The sequence below is a fragment of the Heterocephalus glaber genome, unplaced genomic scaffold (assembly GCF_053883595.1).
Source record: "Heterocephalus glaber isolate CG9 unplaced genomic scaffold, H.glaber_assembly_v1.0 deba00000347, whole genome shotgun sequence".
NCBI lineage: Eukaryota > Metazoa > Chordata > Mammalia > Rodentia > Bathyergidae > Heterocephalus > Heterocephalus glaber.
In genome coordinates this window covers 20813294-20828339 of record NW_028258143.1, presented here as the reverse complement: position 1 = coordinate 20828339, position 15046 = coordinate 20813294, and the positions used below count along the sequence as shown (strand labels likewise).

General features: G+C 47.2%; 1 protein-coding gene across 6 annotated transcripts in view; it reads left to right on the top strand.

Annotated features, from left to right (window-relative positions):
* Sctr (secretin receptor) overlaps positions 1 to 13436 on the top strand; it is a 90677-nt gene extending 77241 nt beyond the window's left edge. For all 6 annotated transcript variants that reach the window (XM_087198049.1, XM_087198047.1, XM_087198043.1 and 3 more), the window contains 6 exons: positions 1458 to 1518; positions 3375 to 3444; positions 4802 to 4890; positions 7556 to 7682; positions 11876 to 11917; positions 12986 to 13436. In XM_087198049.1, coding sequence (XP_087054175.1) covers positions 1458 to 1518; positions 3375 to 3444; positions 4802 to 4890; positions 7556 to 7682; positions 11876 to 11917; positions 12986 to 13168 — 572 coding nt within the window. In that variant the 3' untranslated portion in view covers positions 13169 to 13436. The remainder of the gene's footprint in view (positions 1 to 1457; positions 1519 to 3374; positions 3445 to 4801; positions 4891 to 7555; positions 7683 to 11875; positions 11918 to 12985) is intronic.
* The last annotated feature ends 1610 nt before the right edge of the window (positions 13437 to 15046 follow it).

The following is a 15046-nucleotide window of genomic DNA, read 5'->3' as shown; positions in this document are numbered from 1 at the left end:
TGATTTCTTCTTCCTCTTCTCCTTTTCCTTCTCCTTTTTCTTTCCTTCCTTCTCCTCTCCCTCTCTTTCCTCTCCTTCCCTACTCCCTTCTCCTCTCCTCTTCTTCCAGAGCTGAGACTCGAACTCAGGGCCTCAAGTATGCTAGGAAGCACTCTGCTAACTGAGCTACATCTACTGCCCCAGTTTCTCTTTCTTTACTATATGATTTTGGAGGGATTTCACCATTTCAAGGGGAAATAGAAATATATAAGTTCAATTTTCCATGTTTAATCAGAAGTCAAGAAATGTTTTTTTATCATTTAAAAAATTTTATCAGTACATGCTTGCAGTACATGCACTTTACAATCATCTTGTGGAGTTGGTACATGTACATAATACAGCTTCTTTCTCTTTTTAACCTCTTTCCTCCCCCTCCCTCCCTCCTCCTTTAGTTTTCCTTTCCCCCTTTTCATTCTTAGTATTATTAACCGTACTTCATGTTTATAGCTTATAATGTCCACATTCATTGTGGTAATTAAGACCTTGCACGTGGCATATCTTCACTTACCTATTTCCCCATTCCTCACCCTCAACCTTCCCCCTTGGTCCCCTGGACCCCTTCCTATCTGCAAGAGATCCATTATGGAAATTTCTCAAAGACCTGAATTTAGACATTTCATCTGAGCCAGCTATCCCCCTTCTAGGTATCTTCCCCAAAGAGTTTAAACCATCATACTACAGTGATATATGCATACCAATGTTTATTATAGCACAGTTCATAATAGAAAAATCCTGGAAACAGCCTGTATGTCCATCAACAGATGACTGGATAAAGAGAATGTGATATCTATATACAATGGAATACTACTTGGCTATAAAGAAGGACAAATTTGAGACATTTGTAGGAAAATGGATGCACCTGGAAAATATAATGTGTTTGTATTTTATCGTTTAAATTCATGAGCATTTTCTCTTCTCCAAACCAAAATGTTCTTTTGCATCAATATGACAGTGATGATTTTCATTACTAGATAGCCAAGCTTTTTACAAACCAATAATTTAATAAAATTGATGCTTTGTCCATGACCTGAATCCCTGTTGCCCCACCCACACACTCTGGCAGCCATACCCTAGTTCAAAACAGGGAGTCCCCCATTTACTTCCATGAGCTCCATGTATGTGCTTTGGTCTCCAGTCCCTTCTCTTCTCTACAGAGGTCCCCTAGAGCCTGGGCCAAGTTTCCCTGAGATCTTTAACCCCAGATGGACTTTAGGCTCCTTCTGATCCTGCTTCCACTCCCCTGGCACCCTCAGACTTCTTAAAGCATGGGGCTACATTTGGACACAGGATGGCAAAGTGGTTTCCATGGAAACCAAACCTTGGCACTTGCTCAGTACCTAGGTAACTAATTGTTCTGCTCCTCATATGTTGAAGACTGAGTCCTCCTTCCTCCCCTTCCTTTTGTTTCTAATCCTCAGGTTCTCCAGCCATTTTTGTGACTTTGTGGGCTATCACCAGGCATTTTCTGGAAGATGTTGGGTAAGCTGTCAGAAGGAGAGGTAACAGAAATGCATAGTCGGTCTCCATATCTGTGGGTTCTGCATCCACAAATTCAAACAAGAGTTGAAAATATTTTTTAAAAAATTGGTCTGTACTGAACAAGTATAGATGTCTTTCCTTGTCATTATTCTCTATCCCAAACCATATAACTGTATCATGAACATAGCCTTTATTTTGTATGGGGTATTCTAAGTGATCTAGAAATCATCTAAAGTATACAGGAAGATGTGTTTAGGCTATGATCACGTACTATGGCATTTGTACATGGACTTGAGCATCTGTAGATTTGATACCTACAGAGGGTTGTGAAGCCCATTTCTCATAAATACCAATACATAATTGTATTTGACATCATCCAGTTCTTCAAATAGCATACATACTTCTTTGGAGCTAACCAGAAAAAGCCAGTTTCTCATGTTAGAGGCCACAGGTGAGTAGCTCACCTGGAACAATTGCCACTGCTCCCCACCTGTGAGTTTCCAGGTGGGCCATGCCTGCAGGGACAGGTCTGTGCATAGGTCAGGTGCCAGACTGGAGCTGCAGACCCCCAGGCAGGTGCTGCTCAGTGGAGAAAGTCCAAGAAAGGGCCAGGTGTTCCTAACCTCTGGAACATCCCTCCCGGACGGTTCCTACTCCTGTGGTTTACAGACCCCAAAGAGCTATAGCAGCATTCTCAGCTCCTGGGTGTGTGCCATCACCACCATGATGGTGACAAAGTAGGCCCCTGGTCCTGTTCTCTGAAGGAATGAGGAAGGCATGGTAAGCTCCAGCCAGATTTTGAGGAGGCATGGAGAAGAGAGCATGAGATAGGCCCAGAAAGTGAGGCAGCACCATGGGAGGGAGCCTGTTTCTCAAGGGCCTAGTGACACAGCCAGGCCAATAAGTGGACTAGGCTGGGTGAGGTTTCTGCATCTTTTCATCCAAATTTGGCCCAAAATAATATTTTAAATGAGTAAGTTGCCTACCTGCCTGCTTGCTTTCATTCCTTCCCCCCTCCCTCCTTCCCTTCCTTCCTTCCTTTTTTTTTTTTTCCTGTGGTTTCAGGAATTGAACCCAGGGCCCTTGCACTAAGCTACACCCCAGCCCTTTTATAATTTATTATTTTTAGACAGGGTCACTCTAAGTTGCTAAATTGTCCAAGCCAGGCTCAAACTTGGGACCCTGCTGAGCCTCTCAGAGTGCTGGGATTACAGGTGTGTGCCACCACATCTGGCTTAGATTTTTTTTTGAGACAGGGTCTTGCTATGTAGTTCAGGCTGTCCTTAAACTCACTATGTAGCCCAGGCTGGCCTCGAATTCACAGTGATCCTCCTCCCTCAGCCTCCCAGGCACTGGGATTATAGCTGTGCATCACCACACCCAGCTGGTTTAGATTTTTAAAAATCCAGAGCTTCAGCCTCTCCAAAAATTGTAAAGCTTTGTTAGTATTTCTCATTTCCCCTCATGGCAGAAATCATTTGGAGTGGAGCTATGAATGCCTTGGACCAAGCACATGCTCTTATTGGCCAAGTACCCCCATGCCTGAGGTCCCTGGGTCCTAATCTCATGCCAGTCATCCAAGTGCTCACACACAGATATTATCTACCTGGCTTCTTAGCATCTTGAGATTGCCACCGTGCACCCCAGTAAATTCTGACATATCTTTAAGACCCAAGGTCCCCATCTCTCAGGTCCCCACGGGAGAGGGGCAGGTCCTAACAGTGCTGGGTACACAGCTGTGGGGGCTCAGAGCCACAGACGTGGGTCCTAATACCAAAGGATGCCTCAGGGAAGTGTCTGCCAGTCAGTCTGGTTTTCTGCTCCTAACAACTCCTGGTCATCCCTCCCTCCTGTAGGTGCTGGGACATCAACACCAATGCTTCCATTTGGTGGGTCATTCGAGGGCCTGTGATCCTCTCCATCCTGGTGAGTGGCTGACCTCCCCTGAGGCAGAGGCTAGTGGGACAGATGGAAAGAGTGACCAGCTGGCAGGAGTAGGGGACCTGGAGGCTGAGATCCCTCCAGGTGCCAAGTGTTTCTTAAGAAACAGCACTCCATTAGGAGTCCTAGACTGCCCCTAATCATATGTCTTTCAACAAGTGTTTCCCAGCCCTAGGCTACTTCTGAGAACAATGAGGGTGACCCAAGGATTTCTCCACTCTCCAGGTGCTGGGGGAAGAGGGGGACTGCTACCATGTGAGAAAATTCTTAACCTCCCAGGCCAGGCACTGAGATGAGGCAAGAGGCTCCAAAAGAAAGAAATGGACTCCATTCCTGACCTTCAGGAAGCTATGGTTTAGTTGGCAGAAAGCATATAGATACTTTTAGATAGATGCAAGGATTTGGCCCTTTTATCCACTTGGGGCTTTGTGGCTGCTAGGCAAATGCTCTACCACTGAGCTATCTATCCCCAGTCTCTTTTAAAATATTTTAAGTGCTCTTATACAGCAACATACCGCTAAATACAGTGGATCAAAGTATGATCCTTGGACCTTCAGCTTCACCTAGGAGGTTGTGCACATTCAAGCCAGACATGGTGCTGCATGTCGGTAATATCAGTACTCTTGGAGACTGAGGCAGAAGAATTCCAAGTTTGAGCCTAGCATGATCAATTTAGTGGGACGCTGTTTCAAGATAAAAACTAAAAGAAGGGATAGGGATAAAGCTCAGTGCAAAGACCCCTCTGTTCAATCTCCAGTCCTCTCCACCCCAAATAACAAAAGGTAAAAAGGAACAAAGGAAAAGAAAGTTCTAAGTTTAATTTCCACCTGGGCAACTTAGTGAGACACTGTTTCAAAATACAAAATAGAAAACTGGCTGGGGATGTAGCTCAGTGGTACAGCACCCCTGGATTCAATCCCCAGTGCCCCCCTCACACATGCACATGCACATGCACATACACACACAAATTCTTGGGCCCCACATCAGATTTACTGAACCATAACCTGTGGGGTGGAACCTAGGAGTCTGTACCCTAAACCTTGTGAGTGCTGCTGTATAGCCTGTCAGCTTGGACTTATCTGGGGATTATTAGAATTGCCAACTCTCAGCCCAGCCAGACCCATAGTTTTCAAGATCCATGAGGATTCCGAAACACTGCAAGTGTGACTAACCTGCCCGGCGCTTGAGCAGACCATATAGTTCCTGCAGCCTATGGGCAGAGGTGCTGCTTCATCCAGAGAGTTTATTTCACCAGGATGCTGGGCACAGGGCTGGGCAGCAGTGATGTACCATCCTGGCTGCAATGGGACCGTCAGCCCTGCCTCTGCCTTGTGTTTTACAGATCAATTTCATCTTTTTTATAAACATTCTAAGAATCCTGATGAGAAAACTTAGAGCCCAAGAAACAGGAAATGAAATGAACCATTACAAGTAAGTGGAAGGCAAAAGCCCAGGCACAATGTCAGCCAACAAACATTTGTTGAGCACCTACCATTTACTCAACTGGTGTTAGCCCAAAAGAAAGAAAAGCTATGGACCTAGTCTCAAGAAGTTTACAGTGTAAATGGCAGGGGTAGGAGAATGGGTCTGATTATGAGACCTCAGACACTACTGGGTGGGAAAATTCAGAAATCTCAAGCAAGAGGCCTGAAAGTATAGATATGATCCTTGAGGCAAGGCTAGGGAGTCTGCATGGGCTTTGGGGATCCCAATTCAGTCAGATTTATTTAGAAATGTGTATTATCCAGGAGGAAATCACTAGCTTTCATCAGATTTTTCAAGATGTGTGACTCAAAAATATTTAAAATCATAAGATGTTGAGGGGAGAGCGTCAGTCTGAAAGGATTCCTCTAATCAAACAACACAGAACAAAAGATGGGGGGGAGCTTAAACAACAGGACATTGTTTTCTCATGGTTCTGGGGGCTGCAAATCCACAATCAAGGTTCTCTTTCTTCTGAGGTCTTTCCCTCGGCTTGTGGATGGCTTCTTACTGTGCCCTCATGTGGTCTTTCCTCTGTGCACACACATCCCCCATGTCTGTATGCCTCAGTTTCCCCCTCTCATAAGGACATCAGCTGATGTTGTCAAAGTCAGCTGAGAGTTCTTTTGCTTAGCTGAGAAGGAAATCGTGAATCACCCAAGTGGGGCTTGATTACTAGCTCTGGGCTCTGAGAGCCAGTAGCCCTTGGCCCTTAGAGTTACGGCTCTTGGCAGCTCCCTGCCACTGCTATCAGCTCCTCTGCAGCCAGGGCCACAGCTCCTTTGGCGGCTTTCTGGCTTCCACTTGTCACCAAATGCCATCAGTCAAGGCGAGTTGTCACCAGTAGACACTGCCAGCCTGCTGCCTTCCACCACTGATCTTTGTTGATTGTTGCTTGTCTCTGCTGCTGGACTCTGGAACTCTTCATGGATAGTAGCCTCTCGTGTTACCGACTCTTAATGCAAACTGCTCTGCCCACACTACCTGAGACAAGAGCGACAAGCAGATTTACAGGAGCACCTGAACAGGCTTTATTAGGACCTATTATGCTACAGCACAGGGGATCATGCATAGGAGGGAGCTCTCCTCCACTGGCCTAAGGAGTATGAGGGGGCACTGCTTATACAGAGAAGCAGTGGACCCACATGTGTGCAGATCTGTACATTTCACAGACCAGCCCGAGAACTTTCAAAGTAAGGACAGAGGTGGTTACAGGGTAGAGTCATCGGGAGAAGGCCACAGAAGTTTGATAGCTACCACATCTCTGCGAAAATAGGGGCTGAAACTGTGACTGCTCCCACTTTGGAGGAGTCTTTAGGAGGGCTGGCCATGTTGATCACAAACTCTTGGGCTTCGGGAGTATCAGGCAGGTGACAGCAGTGCCTGGAATGGCAGGAGCAGGGTGGCTCCTATCATCACAGCCTGCAGCCTCAGAATTAACTCCAGGGGTGTTGGGATGGCCCTGGGCTAGTGGCCAGAGGCTACCCATGCAGAAGCAAGGGCAGTGAGGAGGACGGCATGACAGCTGCCGGTCAGACAGCTGCCCTCCTGTCTGTCATAGGAAAAGGAAAGTGTCAGGGGTTATATTCTTTTGTATCTCAGTTGGATTAGAGTCCAATCTAAAGGCCTCATTTTAACTGAATCACTCTTTAAAGACCCTTTCTCCAGGGCCGGGGATGTAGCTCAGTGGTTGCCGCGCAAGCGCAAGGTTCCGAGTTTGATCCCCGGTACCAAAAAAAAAAAAAAAAAGACCCTTTCTCCAAATAAGTCACACTCCAGGTACTAGGGGCTAGGATGTCAACATGTGAATTGGGGTGGGAACCCGGTTCTGCCTATAATAGATGCTGAAGACAAATTAGTGTCTGACAGAGACTTTCTCCATGATGTCTTGTTTTGGGGATGTGATAGTGGCCAGGATTACTTGTGTCAGATTCCCCATGACATCGCTGACCAGAAGGCCGCACAATTTGGTGGAGCTGGGATGTGGAACAAAGTTGCCAGACCAAAAACAAGATGCCAAGTTACATCTGAAATTTGAGTAAACAGTAAGTTTTAGGATTCATGCCCCCTAAAAGTATACAAGTTGTATCTGAAATTCAGATCAAACTGGGCATTTTGTATTTTTAGTTGCTAATTTGGCAACTCAAGTCTGTGAAGAAAATATAAGAACTTTTCCTCATAGATATATATTATTTTTTAAATAACAAAATTGGCTTTGTTCATCATGTATTAGTCACAGAGTAGTAGTTACAGGCATATAATTAAAAGTTATTTGAGTATTTATGTAGATATTAATGAATACTACTGATCAGAAAGATTTAGGATTGGTCACAAGTTGGTTAGTATTATGTCTGAGTGATCACTACATGGAAGGTTAGGAATTTTCCAAAATAAAATTAGAACAGGATGGGGGGCGGGGGCGGAGGTGGAGTGCTGGCCAAATAATGCCCTCTGATCTCCGACACTACAAAAATATGAAGCTCAGAAAAACAAAAACTGTAAACAAAAAAAATGTGGGGACATTATTTCCAAGCCTCAAGTGATCAGCCACTAGATGAAAGGGCGGGCTGCAGGGAGGGAAAACAGGAGTGTCCGTGTGTCTTTTTGTCCCCAGGCGCCTGGCCAAGTCCACCCTTCTGTTGATCCCCCTCTTTGGGGTCCACTACATCGTCTTTGCCTTCTCGCCTGAGAATGCTATGGAGGTCCAGCTGTTTTTCGAACTGGCCCTTGGCTCATTCCAGGTAAGCTTTGGGGACTGTGTGGCTAAAAGGAGTAGTTCTCTGTTTCCTTAGAAGAGGAGGCCACAGAGGCAGCAAGCCAGAGCTTCCTGAGGTTTAGGCATGGCTTGGGTAAGGGACACCTCATTTGGAAGACCCAAGGGATGCAGGGGTGGGGAGGACCTGCCTGTGCTGTGTGATCCAGAGTGGGATACACAGTCCCTAATAGTCAAATGGAGATAAAACTAAAAGAGCCTGACTCCAGGGAAAACACAAAGGCAAAGCCACCCTGGCACACTGTCGCACAACTCTCTGTAGCATACACAGGGCCCCAGTACATAAACAACCAAGGCTGAGCCATCAAAAAGGGAGGAGGAAGATGAGCCCTGCAGGCAAGTGTTTGAAAGACTTCCCGTCTTTGGATTGGGAAGTCCAGAGAAAATGTCCAAGCTGAAAAACCCACAAGTAGCAGCATCAGCGTATTATTTAGAATCAGTTAAGAGAGTTCAAGCAGTTGTCTCTGAGGAACAGGAAATAGGGGCGGGGGTGTCAGGAGGCTGCTGGGTTTTAAAAACAAGAATCATTTGGCTTTTTAAAACCATGAGCATGTGGAATTTATTAAAAATAAAAACTGTCTTTAAAAAAAGGAGGTGGACAATCACCTACCTCCTAATGCAAAAAGATATTCTGATGTTAAAAACAAACAAAATGAAATATGTTTAACTAGCGCAGAGTCTTAATTTGAATCCCAAACATCATGATGTTACTTGCCTACTTACTCATAGCTATTTCCTTCCAACAGTCCTTAGGAGATGTCACTTTCAGGAAAAACATATAAAGGATATGCCCCCCAAAAGTAGATGAAGGATCAGTGAAAAAAGAATATAAAGCTAGTTGAGTTCCTTCACAGAAACAAATTTGGTAAAGTCCTATAAAGGCTGGGGAGATGGGTCACCAGTAAGTTTTGAAGCTTCCTGTAGCCCACAACAAAGACAGGAACAATCTATTTCGAGTTTTACATGGGCTGGGAATATAGCTTAGTCAGTGGTACAGAGCTTGTCTAACATGCACAGGCCCTAGCTTCCATCCCTGGCACTGCAAAAGAATAAAAAGGGGAGGGAATCAAGCCCATTGCCAAAGAAGCTCCATGATTATAGTTTTTAGGGTCTTGGAGAAGCTTCTCCCCGTGGGTTCTCCTGAAGGAGTTATCCTGACCTCAACAGCACCCCACAGTGGAGCAACACTGTCCAGCAGGGCCTTCTGCACAGAAAGCTTTGGCCTTAGGGTGGGACTCTAAGCACACCCCTCTCCCTGGGGTTCTGTGTAGATAGCACAGCCAGGACCTCTACCGCTCATAGGTTCCAGGAACATCCCATCCCTGAAACATACCATTGAGTGGACTCAGACCCTACCCCAAGGTGTCCCCTCTGCTCTCCTCTGAGCAGCTCCTTCGCCCACCAGTGCCCCGACCTCCTGAGAACCTGGTCTCTTGTGTGCATAACCCACAGTTCTTTTCCTCTTGCCCAGGGAGCTTTTTCAGCCATTGATTGTATGTGTAAGTTCAGGGAGGCTGGGTTTGCCATGACGCATTCAGCAGCTGGGGACTTTAAGATCCAGGTGGGTGTGAGGACTTGACCCCGCTCACACGAGTGAGTAGTGACCAGGTAGAGAGGTTGGAGACCCGCATCAGCTTCACCATGTGCATGGAACTTTTTGTGCTCCAGATTTAGGGTTTGTATTTGGAGCTATAGACTACTTAGGAGAAGACATTTGGCTTCTGTCTGGGAAACTTTCAAGAGAAAACCAAAAGCACTTTCTAAATGGTCCCATCGAAGTGCTTATGAAGGAAAAAGGATCATTAAAAGTTTTTATATGTTTATGTATACTATATATGTGCTTATGTTTATGAGCACACATATAAATAAAATACATATATATGTACATATATACATATATGAAAAGTTCTTCAATATATCCAAAAATAAAGGGAATAGAATGAACCCATGTGTAGCCATTCCTTGGCTTCAGCAACATGCACTGATGGTCTATCTCGTTTCATCTCTATCCCTGCCCACCACCCCCATTTTATTATGTAAATCCAAGACACTGTATTATTCCTTCTGTAAGAATTTTAGTGTGTGTTTCTGAATAAGGACTTAAAGAACATACACAGTCCTCAATCCCTTAACAGTCAAATACTTCTAAAAACTAAAATACACAAAATCTCTCTGATTGTATGAATAATACTTGCTTATTATAGATAATTTGGAAAATAAAGAAAAGTAAAAAAGAAAATTTTAAAAAGGGTTGGACTATCACTCAGTGGTAGAGCACTTGCTTAATATTTACAAGGCTCTAAGTTAGATTCCTCAGTACTAGAACAAAAAAAGAAAAGAATCATCTATAATCTCATAACCTGAAAACAACTTCTATTAAGGAAGACACACACACACACACACACACACACACACACACACACGAACACATACATATAATTAGGATCATAATGTGTATAGCTTTGGGCCCTGTTTGCTTTCTCTATCATGCCTGTCATGAATATTTCTTCCTGTCATTAAAATTCTGCAAAAGTCTTCATTTTTTTTTTTTTTTTTGGTACCAGGAATTGAACTCTGGTCCTTGCACTTGCAGGTCAGGAGGAGGAACCACTGAGCTAAATCCCCGGCCCAAGTCTTCATTTTTAATGATCACATGATAACTGCTAAATTTAGTAAACTTGGTGACTTATGTGAGGCCTGCTGCTATGTATGCTTGGGGCACAGCTAACTAAAATCTGTCCTTGGATCCTAGGATAGGGTGTTCTGGGCAAGCTGGATCCAGCCTGACTGCCAGCTCTGGGCCAAGCACAAATAGCTTTAGTTCTGCCAAAACTTTCTCTGGCTCAGTTTCCTCACCTGGTAATTGTGGGTCATTTCTCCCCTCCCACCTTCTACCCAGGGCTTTAAGTGGAATATAGTGAAGGAACCCAGGGTGCCACAATGACTCAGGCCAAGCTATGCTACAGATCTAAAGCTATTAAGTGCCTTTTTTTCTAACAGTGGTTCCCAGAGGGTGAAGCCCACTCCAACGTTTTGGGGACCTTTAAAAGCTACTCATCTTCCCATCAGACCTTCAGGTGTGGGTTACAGAGCTCAAACTGGGGCCAAAGCTCCCCAGTGGGTCTAATGTGCAGCAAAATATAGAAACCACAGCCCCAAGTAAGCACTCCTACCCTACAGATAGTTGCCCTTCTATGCAGCAGTCACTGACACTGAAATTCTAATTTAAACTTTTCTAGTTTTGTGACTTATTAAAATGCCAGTACCCTGGTGTTAGGTCAGTGGTAGAGCATGTGCTTAGTATGGTGAGACGCTGGGTTCGATCCCTAGCGGGGGAAAGACTAATATCCTAGTAGTGGGGACAGAAGGGCTGGTGTTTTGTCTTTTGGGGTCCTTTTCAAAGCAGTAAATACCTAAGGGCAGACATGGGTGGGACTAGGGAAGAGGAAGGAGCCAGGCCACCCAAGGTTACAGCCATGTGCACAGGTGCCTACGGGGGACAGGGATCACCAGATAGGCAGCCTGCCAAGGAAGGGCAGGTGGAGGTAGGCCCCTGGGATGGAAGGATCTGGATAGGCACAGATCTTGCCAAGTCAGAGTACATCAAGCTCTGACCGTGGAGATGTACCCATCTGTCCCCAGGCAGGGAGACCAAGCTGCTAGCTGGTCTGAGCCTGGACATGGTTTGTTCTGACCATACATTTGTTCTTCAGTATGAATGAACTGTCCATGTTTCAGTGTTTCCAGATTTCTAGCTTATCTTCAAAATGAGACCACACAGGGCACAGGGTCTCCTACTAGGCTGGCTCTGGCCCTTCATGGGAGGGTGGGAACATGCTTCAGGTGCTGCCAGTCCTGCTGCTCCCAGGTAGCCCAACTTATTATTGAAAGTCACTGCCTGCTACCCCTACCTTACTGACACTAACTCCACATGTTTGAGCCCCTGGTAGGCATTGAGAACAACAAATGAAAGGGACTCACAGTGCACACTTCATGGCACAGGCACAACCAGGGCACTGTGGGGCTCCTGAGGAGGTAATTCCCTAAGGTGAGAGAGGTGGTGAGCAGGGGACTTGGGCAGGAGAGGTTATAGGGGTAAGCCCCATGTCCAGCTGCTCAACATGGACAGTGAGCCTGCACTAACACCCACTCCTCTGGCAGGGGCTGGTGGTGGCCGTCCTCTACTGCTTCCTCAACGGGGAGGTAAGTGTCCTGGGATGCCAGTGCGCTCCAGTGCGGAGCTGCTGGAGAGGGTTGGGGAGGGGGAGTCAAGGGTGGGAGAGCAGGCTGGCCTCAGGGCATGGCCTGACCAGTCTCCCAAGAGTCTGGGGCTCAGTAGGAACAGCAGGTTCATCCGGAGGGTGTGTTAACACTTGCCTGGCTCTGTCCCCAGTTCTGATTTAGTAAAAATGGATTATGTAGGTCTGGGCAGGGGCGGGACTAAATGTTTCAACAAACACACCTGGTGATTCTGATCTGTGGGTAAGTCCAAGAAACACAGGATAAAGGTGCAGCCCCCTCAAGCAGAACCCAGGTTCCTGATCATTCTGCTGCTTGCTGGGTGGGTAATCGGGGTCACTGCCCTCCCTGTCCTCAGTCTTCCCATAAGTGCAATGGGTGACTCAAAAATGTCTGTGGCTCTATCCTCCAAATGAGTGCTGACTCCATGGGGGCCTGTGCAGCTGTGTGGATGACTCTGGTCATGCACAGAGCATCTGGATCAGGATGCCAGCCTGCAGACTCACGGAGGCTGGCTCTCCAGCACTGGTTGCATATGGTGTTACCCAGCAAAGCCTCTCTGGAGGTGTTGCCCCTCTAACTGGTTCACCACACTCGAAGGGGAGTGACCTCTGATGTTTTCCAAAAATCAGGCATCAAGCCTGGCCTCAGAAGTATAGTTGCCCCTTTGAGGTAAGGATGGTAAAGATGTCCATGGAGCAACACCATGGCTCTTGGATGGGTTCTGAGCTAGGCTGGCTGTGTAAGAATGACAGTCTAGTTATCTCAGGGTAGATCTGGATGTGAATTCTGCAGCTGGGGGGATAAACCACAAGCCCTTTCCTGGGGACACCATGTAATGGGATGGCAGGTGCAAGTGCCTTGGGGATAAGGGGGTGGAATGGTCAGGTGGAGTGGCCTATGGGTGAGGGTGGGGACAGCAGGACCAGCTGGGTAGGAGTGGCGGGACATGCACGGGGGCTCAGGGTGTGTGAGGCAAGTTCCAGGCACTGGCTGACCCTCCCTTCCCAGCTGATGGGGTGTCTCTGGCAGGTGCAGCTGGAAATTCAGAAGAAGTGGCGACAATGGCACCTCCAGGAGTTCCCACTGCACCCCATGGTCCTCAACTCCTCCTTCAGCAATGGCACCAGTGACCCCACCCATGGCACCAAGGCCACCAGCAAAGCCTGCCCTTCCGAGCAGAGCCGGGGCACCTGCAGGGACAGCATCATCTGAGAGGCTGGAGCAGAGCTGCCTATGGACAGAGGCCGAGCCAGGTCCTGAGAGTGCAGGACACTGCTGCAGAACCTGGAAGACATCCTGTGCTCCCTGCTGTAGCTGATAACGCCCCTCCCTCAGGCCTCGGAGTCCTCAGGCCTGAGCAGAAGGGACTTGGAGAACCGTGGGACAGGACCAGGGCCCTGGACTCGGTCTGTGTTGGTTTTCTGGGAAGAGCAGCTCGGGGCCCAAGAAGGGACAGGGAAATAAATGATACCCAGGAAGAGATTTGGTGTGCATTTGTCAGGCTTTCACCCTGAAACTCAAGGGGAGGGAGTATGCTGTGCCTCACTGCCTGGTCCTTCCTGCAGGGAAAAGGGGCTTCCTTGGATCCCAGCTCATTTTCAAGGACAAGCTTAGATGCTCAGAAAACACAAGAAGTCCCCCACTGCAACTCACTTGTCTCTCCACAGCATTCAGGACAACAGCTAAATGAATCTGATAAAGTCAAAAGGGAGACCGAGGACCCCTAGCTCTTTTAGTCTCCTTGACATGGTGGGAGATACATGGGGTGGACGTGGCAGGGGGTGGTACAGCAGGAAGTGCAGCCTAATCCCACTTGAGAGATAGGAAACTGACTTACCAAGGCACCGTGACATGTCCAATCTACTCAGCAAGAAGGTGGCTGTTCATCTAGGGCCTTTTACTTCAAATGCATGTGCTCCAAGGCTGGGTCTGAGGTTTCCCCACTCCCAGGCAGGAGTGGACCAGGGCCTGTCTCCCTGCCCCACTAAGCTCCTGGGAACTCTGGTCTCAGCCTTCACTCTGGCTCTTAGTCCTCTTGAATATCTGCCGTCCCTGCCCCCATGTGAGGGTGTAAGATAAATCTTTTTACAAAATAAAACCTAGTAGTGCTGCACTCAGCAACACAGACGGTGCAGTACAGAGCAAAAAGCGTCTGGCCTGGGAGTAGGAAGCTCAGCTCTATTCCCGTCTTTTCCTGACAAAATGGTCGTCCTGTTGCACTTTACAGACTGCTATGGATTCCCACTTCCCAGCTGAGGTCCAGCCTGTGTGGGTGATAAGCTCTGCTCTCTGCAAATCCAAGCAGCCCACAGAAACTCTCAAGTGGGGCTGGGATGAGGCTCAAGGGTACCGCATGCTTTGCTGTACCAGTGGATCCCCAGCACCATCAGGGACAACAACAGCCACCAACATCTCGGGTGATCACCATGGACTCCCTGCATCCTGGTTCAACCTTGCATTCATAGCCTTGTGACTCTGCATCTTGGAATAAAGTTTTAAAAATCACCATAGAGGGGGTGGGGCCTTAAGGTGACACATACATGTACTTGAGGAGGCTGAGATGAGAGGGTCACTTATGCCCAGGGAGACTGCGTCTCAAAAACAAAAAAAAAGAATCACCATAGAAATGGTAGGTATAAATGACCAGGACAGGAAAGGACCTGCAATGACAAGGGTAGGGCAGAGACCGAAGTCCTATGTACTCAGTGGAAGCCAGAATTTACCAACGGGGGTGGTTAGCGTAAAATGGTCAAAATCTTCACCTTTTCTAGGCAGAGAAAGGACTGGAAAGGAGAGAAGGTGATGAAAATGAAGATCTACCCACAAGGATGGAAATCTCCACTGGTTCTTAACCCCCTTAGTCTCCACTCATCCCCAGGATAGTTGTTAATCATTATCCAGGGGCTGGCTGCTCCCTGCACCCGCTGTGGAGTCCAACAGGTCCAACTATGTGCTTTTTAAAGTGGTTCTAGGGATCAAAAATGGTACAGAGGTCATCTGACCCTTACAAAAGCTGCACGTGAAAACATGAAAGCCGAAAGCCGGCACTCGTACACACTGGCCTCAGGGAGGACTGTGTTGGAAGTCAGC